Here is a 12,110-nt window from a genome sequence, read left to right as displayed (position 1 = left end):
GAATAGTGAGCTGTACAGAGAGAGTAACTCTCAGATTAAGAAAAATCAGGAAGTGCCAGTTGCGTACCCAAATCATAGCTGCAAACTTGACAAGTAAATTAGGTAGTAGTGAAGTTAGGGATGCAAGACAGTAAAAAATTATTTGGCCTCTTATAAATAATGACAGTTTATGAATCAACATTTCTGCTTGGAGAAAACATCCTAACAGGATGCTGCATTTGTTTAAATGTATTTTATCTTTTATATGAATGCAATACTCTTTTCATTGCAAATTGAGGTAAATATGAATAAAATAAAAACACCTTTTTTTCTTGACAGCTTCATATTGAATCCAATAATTTATTTGTAGGTTTATATAACATAATTGTGAAGGAATGCATTTTTATGGAAAATAACATATATACATGCATGCATATATGCAATACTTTCTTTTTACTTTTGAATTCCTTCAAGCTTTCCTGGCCCAGAAAGTGCTCCTGTAGAAACGCTGGGGTATAATGAGTAGTAATACAAGACAACAACTATAGTATATACAAAACAACATTGCTGATTACATGGGTATTTCATTTGTCACACTCAGTGTTTCATAAACTTGGTTGTAGAGTACCATTAATATTGCTGGCTTTCTTTCAAACCACATATTAACACAGACAAGTTTCTTCCTAGTGCTGAATTCCTATCTTCACTAAATAAATGTTCAGTCATTCTACCTTCATTCTCTTCTTACAGAAATAAGGATTACATCTTGCCTGAAGAAGGGGCCTGAGTTGCCTCGAAAGCTTGCATATTGTAATCTTTCTAGTTAGCCAATAAAAGGTGTCATTTTGCTTGGCTTTTCTCTACAGAAATAACCAATCAAGTTTAATTTTATGTTTGCTCGCACCTGTATAACAACTTCATTTTCCTAATTTCTTTAAATTCTTACCAGAACAGGCACTTCATATGAGAACCAGAACTTAAAGGAGAAATAAGCTGAATATACTATCATTGACAGAGAAGCCTGTACTGAATTTAAAACTATTTAAAACAACAAAGCAAACAGCTAACAAAATAAGTATTTCTTAAATAAGAAAAGTAACAAATACCAAAAAGCATGTGCTAAAAGCATTAATAATACAATAATGTATTCATTCTTTATAGTTATTGGGAGATAATGCTGAATAACTTAAACTTCTTACACAAACGTACCATACTTCCCACTGTTTTTCCTTTTGTTTCTGATTATTTAAAAAAAAAGCTTCTGTAAAAAGCCAAGTTTCACCCAAGGACAAGTTCAATCTATCTATTTCTTAAATGTTGAAACTGGATTTTGAGTAAGAAAACCAGGAGCTATTATAGTGGTTGATACACTCCGCCACTTGTTCAAATTTTGCTTTTTGTAATACTTTGTATCAGAAATCAGATAATTTTCACTGTCCGACTCATTCCTGTAATGAAGCAGAATTGTGTAATTCTTGTAAAGCATGACTGATTAATAAAAGCAATTAATAAAAGTAAATTAACAATCTGATACATATCTGTTGTTACTTCCTTGACAACTTAATTCAATTACAATGTAATGTAATTACATTAATTACAAATAACCTCAGATCACTACGTTAGTTATAAACTGCAGGGGTCAGATTTATAAAACTTAGCATACATACAAAAAGAAATCTGAAATGTGCATATGCAGCTTTCCATGTAAAAGTAGGGATTTATAAAGGAAAACATGACAGGAGAACTTGCATATATTTACAGCAGCTCTGACCCATCTGTTTCAGTAAACTGGAAAATGCCAACATCCCTGATCAAGGAGGAAAAGGAAGCCAGACCAGCTACAGTAAATGACACCTTACATGTAAAGTAATTAATATCACCAAGACTTTATTAGAATGTGCTTTGAAGTGACAAACATATTAAACCTCAAAAGTGAACGATATGAGAGAGTCTGTTTTAGTTCCCTTTTAAGAGGGATAATTTTGTTTATAGGCACCAAAGAACTTTGCTTATTTGTCAGTTTATATCTGCTACCTACTACTATTTCTCAACTGTCTGACAGGTGAGGGATATCTCATCCAGGCCTCACTCTGTCATGCTCACTGTGCTACAAGACATAAACTGGCTGATGAGTCGCTAAGTTCAGTTTTCGTATGGTGTTGTGGATGTACAAATATGAAACATGTTTTTTGCCAACATAAAAAGATAATTTGCAATTTTCCTGGTTTTCCTAACATAATTGTGGCAACTGATTGCACTCACACTACAATAAGGGCGCCTAAACAGAATGAAACTGCTTTTGTTAACCAGAAGCAGAGACTTTCCATTAACACACAAGTCACCTGTAATGCCAAGATGAGACTGACAAATGTTGTGGCTTGGTAGCCTAGGTCAACTCATGATTCATTTAATTTGAGGCAAAGTACCTTTGGCAGATGTGGTGGTAAATGGCGGCTGGCATGCTGGTAAGATAACTGGCTGGACCCTCAGTTTTTCATAAAGCCTATACTATTCATTGTAACACAATCATATCATTACATGTGCCAAGAGACAGTGGCTACCCACTCAAATGCTGGCACCGTATGTCTTTCCTCGACCCCTCACTTCAATGCCATGCTGAGCACACCACAGATGCAGGTGGTGGTGTCTCAAAATTTTATGTGGGAGGCTGCTTTACCAGCCAATAAATACCTGCAGCATCATGACTGGATACATGTACAAGATTGATTAGTACAGTTCATATTGTTTCTGGGTTCAAGTTACATTTACATACGCACATCTATAAAGATCATTGTCATTTATACAGGTAAATTGCACAGAAATGTGCATACACTACATTTTAGAAATTAGATTTTTTGGCATATGTATTTTTATATTTTTGTTGAACACTAATTTTACACTCAAATCCATGGAAAGTTTTATAAATGAAACCCCAGATCACTGTATGACGGTTATATTTCTGTTATCACTGCTAAGTGGATTTGGGAGAAAAGGAATATTTATATAGAAATAAAATTAGTTTAAATTGCAAAAAAAAAAAAAAAAGACAGTCTTAGATTACAACATTTCTGCAGATACTGGAACCTGCATCAATGAAGGGAGACGTCTCCATGGTAAGTACAGGTAAAGTTAATTTTCCAGTGAATAAAAAAATAATAAATAGGAGGAAGAAAACTTTAATATTAAAAGGGGTCTAGTGTAAGTGAAACTGGCACCAAACATCATATCTGGAAAAAATAGCTCATTTAATATTCTTGCTACACAGTGTGGAGAATTTATTACATATTTGAGAAAAGTACATTTACACCTACAGATAAAAACAAACATAGGAACAGAAACACTATTCACTGTAACTGATGTAGCAAAAGGAATAAAATTCCAGTCTGTCAGTTGCCCTATTTCACTCTGGAGAAATAACCATATGCATGACAGAATATGTTTTGAGTAAATACTAAAATACAGTATTTTTCACCTCTGAGTAATTGTATGAATACAGAAAGTTTAAGAATAAATAAAACTGTGACATACTGTAAGAAGAGATATTTTTATGCTGCTGTCAAACTTTCAAAATAAGTAACGGTAAAACTCACTCTGTGAGGATCCCACTGGTGAAAGAGCAGCTGGTGAAAGCAGGTTTACTTGATTCAGTTCTGAGTGTTTACGAGAGAGGCTCTGACTCTTAGATGGAGGAGGAGTTGGAGATTTCAGGTGACTACCTGACTGCTGGGAACTATAAGCATTTGCTGAAAAATACATAAACAGTTATATTACTTCCATATAATAAAACACATTTCAAAAAGAATATAATCCTTACTCACAGACCTAATAGTTAATGTTGAGTATTACTGCTTTTTAATGCCTCTACATAATGTTTTTAAAGGTATTTCCAGTAAATACTTCTTATGAACAAGAACTAGGGAGATATACTGGAAAGTTTGGCTGATTCTAAATAAAAATTGTTTACTGACATATTTTAAAACAGCCATCTCAATCTGCTGATCAAATCCAGAAAATAACAAATCTCAAGTATCATGTGGCTAATGCAAAATAAGCTTTTCAGATACAATTTTGGAATGGAATATGTTAATTAATGTGAAGGCTCTGAATGTTTTGGCAGAGATCACTTCTAAACTGAATTGTCATTTAGACTGAAAAAAGGTCCTTCATCCATGTGTTAACCTAAATTAGATAATTAGTCTATTTTGCTTATAGGAATCAAGTATCTAGCACAATGCATTCTGTTTCAGGAAAGATCTACTAATATGCCAGGAAATGGATACTAAGATTAAATTACCACTGAGAAAGAACCCAGCATTAAGATGTCCCCAAATCTTCCACCAATTATCAGACTCTGAGCCAATACTAGACAGAATCAGTTGCAAAGCTGGAACTGTCTGTGGATGTAGCTCAGAGTCACCAGTTCACCTACGATGAATGTCCTCAGGATGTGGTAGGAAATCAGATGTACCACTAAAAATGTTATGCAGGCACTTCACAGAAACAGTGTCTCAGCCAGGATTTGGAGTAAGGATTCTGGAGATGTGAGGCAGCAGAGCTAACCATTGTAACACAATAATACCCTACTTTAAACTGAATACTTAAATAACTTGACATAGTAACATGTATTAACTGCAGCCTAACATGATGATAGCATCAGTGCATTATTCATTCCACACACTTTATTTATATAATGGGTAAGGACTTGGTGTAGGTTCAAATAGAAGCACAATACCTAGCTGTTGAATTTTCTCAGACTCCAACATTCCAATGCCTATGGTACCTTTGAAGCACTATATCTGATGACAACTGATGATCTTGGGTGTTGTTCTTTTTTCAAAACAATAGACATAATCAGCATCTACCACCATCATGCCAGACAGCATACATTTCAAAGCTTATTTTAGTTTGGTATAATGGTCATATTTCAGTACCTCGCTTGTTTTGGTTAACGTTTTTGACTTAAAATGTTTCAAAGACGTGTACATGATTTGGAAGGAATATGGATCTGATTTTGATTGTTGATCAATTGACAAATATAACCAGATTAAGTGAAGAAAAATGAAAATATACTACGCACTTAATGGTGGTACTACCAAGATTGCCTTTTTAATCCTTTGCACTTCTAAAGCATCAACCCATCACTTGAAAGATATCTTATTTTTCTTGCTAAACACATTTACAATACCTGCTCAGTTATACCATCAAAAGATATCAATCGGAACTGTAAAAAGCATGTTTTTATTAAAACGATAACTAAAAATGCACTTGCTACAAATAATGTATTTCTTTCGAATGTGTGTCTTATGTACTACAAACACTTAACTTGCAAAGGGAGGGAACAAAACAAAATACAATAGAAATTTTAAAGAACTGACAGTACAATAAAGCTGATAAAAATGCAAAGTTTTTTGCAAAAAAGAGCAATTTAATATTTTCATAAAGATAAATGGTATGCATCTTCTCAAAATTAAACCTCAGAGGTTCACAATACATTCTAGTATTTTGCATAACGTGACTTAAAAACAAAATATATAACAAGACAATTGTAATACAAAAATAAAGATTTACAACCATCATGCTGCATTGAACTGATTCACTTTTTTAACTTTGTAAAATAAACATACAAAACAATACACCTGTCCTTCTATTTTTAGAATCAAAAGACATAACACAGCATTATAATAATACCAACATCACACAGTGCAAAAGAAAAAAAAATCTTCCATTTGTATATTAAAAGTGTAACACTGCCTTGAAGAAATGGCACACAGCAATTCTAAATCTCATTCTGTAAAGGAATGAGAAAAACCATGATAATGCACTTAAATAGAAGTACAATTTTATAATACATTATAATACAGAAGTACTTTTCTTTACACACATGGTAACCAAATGACTCCAAACCAGTTTTCCTTAATGAAGTATCATAAAGCTGATAGGAAACAAAGTCCTAACAGAGAATGTGCCTATTGAAGGAGTCGTTGTTTTAACAGATTATGTACAACAGATAAGATTCAAAATTAAATATATTTACATATATTGTTAAATGTCCTATACATATTTATTATGCCAGACATTCTCAACTCAATCCTGGTGATGCCATGTCACTGCAAGCTTTTGCTGCAACCAACTTTTGTTTTTAATTGGGCTTTTAGCCTAATTGTGGCAAGTAAGCTGTTATTTCCCCGGTTTGGTACATTTTTATTAGAATGTAACAAGTATTTATGTTAAACAGGGATAGTTTAGTGTTTCTTTTTTTAACTTTGTTTTTAAAATTATTATCATCATCATGATTTCATTGTGGTGTTCTGATTATTTAAGCTATTATTTACTGATGAACACATTACTGGATTTCACACTAATATAGTCATAGTCTTTCAGCCTTCAGTGTCATTTGCTCACTTGTCTATTCTGCTGATTATTAATTTTCACTTTTAGGATATAATTAAGGGAGCAAATAACACAGAATGAAGCCACATTAATAGGCAAACAACAAAAGAAAATTAAGCATTTAAAGCAACAGTCATGTTAAAAATTAAGTACAACATACACAATGAATTTTCTTTTTTTAACATTTGTGGGTATATCAAGATTTGATCTGCATTTAAACAGTACCTATAGATAAATTTGATTTAACAAATACCATAATACATTTACATTTTGTAAAACCTGCAGTGACATGGGGTGCCCAGGACTGAGTTTAAGAACCATTGTATTATATACCAAGTTTCCATCAGTCATCCTTCTTTGGAATAAAGAAAACATGATCACATTTATAAACATGGCCTCATTTTGTGTACATGTACTCATCACAAATGTCTTCTCTGTTTTTTAAGTAAAAAAATTAATAGTGTCTTCTATAACAGTAATGGCTGTAGTCAGTGTTGTGAGTACTGTACAGCTAACATAAAGGAGGTGATGCAAGAGAGGAACCAGGACTCTCAAAATCAGGCTAAAAAACAAACAGTCACAGTCAACGATTGGCAAATTTTTGATGCAAAACAGTAGCGCGTTTTGGTATTTTATGAACACAACTGACTTAGTATACTTGGGTAAGTTGTGTAATTCCAGCTCAGAATCTAAGAGCACGAACAATCAAAATTACAAAGTGTTACTTTGCACTTTTAAATGTGAACTTTAATGCCAGGCAACACAGTGGCTAGAAATATGTCTTGGTATTATAGTTGAGAATATGACAAAAGTAACGCACAATATGACATCACATTATACACAAATTATATTACACTAAAAACAATAAATGCAAAAAATATATAAAATGTACAGAACTGCACTCATGCTCTGTACTATGCAAGTCTTTAATAAACATAATTAAGATTAGATGAAGGTGCTGGTATGACCAGGGGGGTACAGAGGTGAATCAAAGGCAGAGACCACAGTGATTTTACTCTCCAAAACAGACTTAGTATAAGAAAATACCTCACCTACCTGATCATATTACAGGTTGAGCATCCCTAATTCAAAATTCCAAAATCCGAAATGCTCAAAAAATCAAGAACCTTTTGAGCACTAACATGATGCCACAAGTGGAAAATTCCACACCTACAGTAACCTCATGTGGGGCTCGACCAATGCTCCCACTATTGTTGGAACAAAAATTCTGACTTTGGTATCAATACCTGCTTTCGGACCTTCATACCAGATCCAACATGGTTAGCAAATAATGAGTAATTCTAAACCCCCATTCCTCCACCTCCAGTCTAAATCCTGCCTCCCTGGTATACCGTGCTATCGCACAGCACTACTTCCCTCTCGACAGCCATGAAATCCTGACTGCATTGAAGCAAAAAGGATGGAGGGATGGTTTTCCCCTGTGAAGTCCTGATTGGGTTGAAGCAAAAAGAGGAGGTGGGGGCAATCCCACATTGAAGTCCAGATCGGGTCTTAGTAATTGGGTTGGTGTGTGGAGGGTTGAGGCTTATGTCCTTTATGAAGTTTTGATGATGTCGAAACACATACTTTTGTTTTGTGAAGTCTTCGAAACAGACGTTTTTCAGTAACTACAACAGCGAGTGTTGATAGAAGGGGCTAGGTTGAGAAGAAAGGTGGTGTTTCCTGTACCAAAAATCCCAAAATGCTGGTACCGTACCATTTTAAAATTTGGGTTTTTCAGCAGTTTCTCAGTATCAGCATACTGCACAACCTTAGTCAACTGTAGTTTTTTTTTTTTTTTTTTTTTACTAAAGAACTGATATAAATAACACAAGAGCTAGTACTTACCGTTTATGACTGATTTCTTCAAATCTCACACCCCACTTTTAAGTTTCAAATGGCATGAAACATCACTACATAAACTTGGCAGGCTGTCCAGGGGAGTTTTGGGAGTCAAGGATGTATTAACTTAGGGTTAAAGGTGCAACAGCTGCACTGCATTTCCAAACTGCTGTGTGGAAGGATGAGTAAGCAGCGCAAGAACAGCTGTCAGGCAGTTCAAAAGTGCTGCATGTCACACAGAAAAGACACTACATTGGCTCCAGTTTGCTATCAACCATTGTCACTGTCAGACCCACACACACTACTCACTGTTTTTTGCTTAGTCTCTGTGCACAGTAAACTTTTAATCAAAACACAGCATCGTAGTTGGAGAGTGAAAGCCTGCCATTGTTTGTTGTTGCTGCTGTTTAACAGTTGATACAGGTATTCTACTCATGTTACTTGCACAAACTTTGTTTCAGGAACAAAATTGTTTATACTATTATATAAAATTAGCTTCAGGCTATGTGTGTAATGTGCTTTTGAAACATCAACTTTGTATTTAGACTTGGGTTCCATTCCCAAGGTGTCTTATTATGTATATTCAAATATTCCAAAATCCAAAAATATCCAAAATCCAAAATACTTCTGGTCCCAGGCATTTTGGATTTGGGATGCTCAACCTGTATTATTATTATTATTATTCTTCTTTATGGTAAGTTAAGCAACAATGCACATCAAAAAGTGCTTGTCTAGTAAAGAGAATACATCCTATACACTTTTTAGACTTGTGCTGTACACTGATACAATCAGAAACGGTCATACACCATACTGTGGGCATAAATCCAAAGCAAGCATAATAAATTATTTGCAGTTAGTGGAATTTAGACTTTGGTAAAATTGATCTTAACTATATTTGTTAAGCCAAATAAATAAATAACACACACCAATCATAAAAAACTTGTACAGGTAATTAATTACCTACTTCTGTGCAGACTTGGTTAATATTACAATCAAAAGTCACAGTTAAAAATTAAAATTTCATGATGCAGCATTTACAACACTGATATACTCTAGGTAACTACTTTTATTCACAACAGATTATGCAAATACTGTAAATGCATTATTACTGTTATTTTATACCTGAGGAGTTGCTTCCTGAACCAGAGGGTAGTTTAATAGGTGGTGGTCTGTGTTTCACTCCCTTTCCCAGTACTGAGGACTGAACTGACCCAGAAATACCATCAGGCTGTGGAAGAAATATAAACAGGTAACTGTACACTAAAAACATTTTCTAAAATAGCAATAATGTAATAAAATGAAAAGGTATACCATAAACATTACTATAAAATAATTATTTGTTTAAGAAATCAAATGTTTCCACAGTTAAATCTAATCGGCAATACGAGGGTTGTCTGGGTTCCGCGCGGAATTTTATCGTTTGTCGAGTGTCAGCCTGTCGAAGCCTGTTCTGCTGTGTAGAGGGATTATTCAAGTGGTTGCATGTTTTTGTTCAAATGTTTTGCTCCCTCTCTTCCTTCAGAATGAACAGGAGAAGCAAACGAACTGAGAGTGCGCAGCCGGCGCTAGCGGCGAAGCTCCCGACTCCGTGCATGCGTGACTTTCGAGTGATGATTTTTTACGACTTTTCTGATGGTTTAACAGCTATAGAGTGCTGCCAAAAACTTTCTCACATCTTCAAGAAGAATGCTCCAAAGAAGACGATGGTTTTTAAGTGGTTCCAGCACTTCAGCACAGGCCACTTCAACTTTGACGATGAAGAACATGAACCGAAACCGCGAAGTTCGACTGATGGCAGAAATGCTGATCGTGTGAAGGAGATCCTGGAAGAAGATGGTCGTGTGGCCATCAGGAAAGTTGCACTGGAACTTGGGATGACCCGGTATGCTGTCGACACCATCATTCGACGAGATCTTGGCTTTACAAAGAAATGTGCCCAATGGGTTCCAAGGCTGCTGACTGTGGAACAAAAGCAAGCTCGCGTGGAATGGTGCAAGTTTTTCCATGACAAGTTAAACATTGGCCAATCGATCTTGCACCATGTGACTTTTGGCTCTTCCCGAAGGTGAAAGAACCCCTGCGAGGCCACAACTTCGAAACTCAAGAGGAACTGATTGCAGCTGTCAAAGAACAGCTGGACAACCTCCCAAAGACAGCCTTTCGCGAGTGTTTTGCGGCGTGGGTCAGAAGAGCCCAAAAGTGCATTAATGTTGGCGGTGAATACTTGGAAAAAGTTTAAAAAGGATCGAAGTACATGAGAAAAATAGAAAAAAAAATCCTTGGCTACTTATTTCGAGTGATTCCGCGCGGAACCCAGACAACCCTCGTATACTGTATCTGTAGAAAAGAGGCAAATCAGAAAAAGTGATTATATTGTTGCACAGTACAAAATATATTACTCAGAGTACTGTGTATAATTATTACTGCTATATACAAAGGTTAGAAACCAACATCCACTAAAGGATTAAAACAGAACAACTTTACAATTTCCTATAATAATGGATAAAAGAACAAGCTGCTGAAACAAAATCCTTCTTTAAAACCACCTCATCTGTGGGCTTTCAGCATTAACAGTGCTTTAAAGCATTAGAAAATTTTCTGAAAGTATAACAATTTTACCCTTTAAAAGTGAGAACAAATTGGTACATAACTGTAAGATTAAGTAAATCAACACACTTCCTAACTTTTCCTATATTCCATTTACCTCAAAAACCAGGTGTCAGAGCTGGGAATGATGTCACACCTGAGCTAATCATGTTCCAGTAAAACATTTGAAAAACCAATATGGACACCTCCAGGAAAGCCTTTGCTGTGTTTGATTTTTAACAATAAATACCAATTGATAACAAGGCATTATATACCCTAAGTTCTTGTCAATAAGCCGCGGCTTATCTAAGGAAAAAAGTTGTGAAAATGAAAAAATAGAATATCGGCTTATACATAAGTCCGGCTTATACATCCATCGCGGGGGTTGCGTTCCAGAACCACCCGCGAAATAAGAATATCCGCGAAGTAGAAACCATATGTTTATATGGTTATTTTTATATTGTCATGCTTGGGTCACAGATTTGCGCAGAAACACAGGAGGTTGTAGAGAGACAGGAACGTTATTCAAACACTGCAAACAAACATTTGTCTCTTTTTCAAAAGTTTAAACTGTGCTCCATGACAAGACAGAGATGACAGTTCCGTCTCACAATTAAAAGAATGCAAACATATCTTCCTCTTCAAAGCAGTGAAGCAAACAAATCAATATGTCTGTTTGGCTTTTAAGTATGCGAAGCACCGCGGCACAAAGCTGTTGAAGGCGGCAGCTCACACCCCCTCCGTCAGGAGCAGACAAAGAGAGGGAGAGGGAGAGTTTGTTTTTCAGTCAAAAATCAATACGTGCCCTTCGAGCTTTTAAGTATGCGAAGCACTGTGCAGCATGTCTTTTCAGGAATCAGCTTTACAAAAGATAGCAACGTGAAGATAATCTTTCAGCATTTTTAGACGAGCGTCCGTATCGTCTAGGTGTGCAAACAGCCCCCCTGCTCAATCCCCATACGTCAGGATCACAGATAGTCAGCGCAAGAGAGAGAGAACAGTAAGCCGGGTAGCTTCTCAGCCATCTGCCAAAAGCGTCCCTTGTATGAAATCAACTGGGCAAACCAACTGAGGAAGCATGTACCAGAAATTAAAAGACCCATTGTCCGCAGAAATCCGCGATATATATTTAAATATGCTTACATATAAAATCACAATTTAAATGACCGCTACGCGCTCGTGTTGACTCGGCGACGCCCAGAGCAGAAAGAACGCGCTCCGGCCGCTCCAACTGCGCCATGCGGGGAGTGAGAGAGACGGCAATATCTCACACTCTCTCCCCCTTAAAGAAATTAAATGGGCGCGAGTGCAAT

General features: G+C 35.8%; 1 protein-coding gene across 5 annotated transcripts in view; it reads right to left on the bottom strand.

Moving 5' to 3' along the window:
* supt20 (SPT20 homolog, SAGA complex component) overlaps positions 1-12,110 on the bottom strand; it is a 109,406-nt gene that overhangs the window by 20,222 nt on the left and 77,074 nt on the right. For all 5 annotated transcript variants that reach the window (XR_007934805.1, XM_051926740.1, XM_028799276.2 and 2 more), the window contains exons 17-18: positions 9,334-9,439; positions 3,570-3,722 (exon numbers count right to left, since the gene is read on the bottom strand). Coding sequence is in view for 4 of the 5 variants with exons in the window: in XM_051926740.1 (XP_051782700.1) it covers positions 3,570-3,722; positions 9,334-9,439 (259 nt within the window). In the remaining variant the exon portion in view is untranslated. The remainder of the gene's footprint in view (positions 1-3,569; positions 3,723-9,333; positions 9,440-12,110) is intronic.

This window comes from Erpetoichthys calabaricus, chromosome 4 (genome assembly GCF_900747795.2).
Source record: "Erpetoichthys calabaricus chromosome 4, fErpCal1.3, whole genome shotgun sequence".
In the NCBI taxonomy this organism is placed as follows: Eukaryota; Metazoa; Chordata; class Cladistia; order Polypteriformes; family Polypteridae; genus Erpetoichthys; species Erpetoichthys calabaricus.
This window is presented reverse-complemented; position numbering and strand designations above follow the sequence as displayed.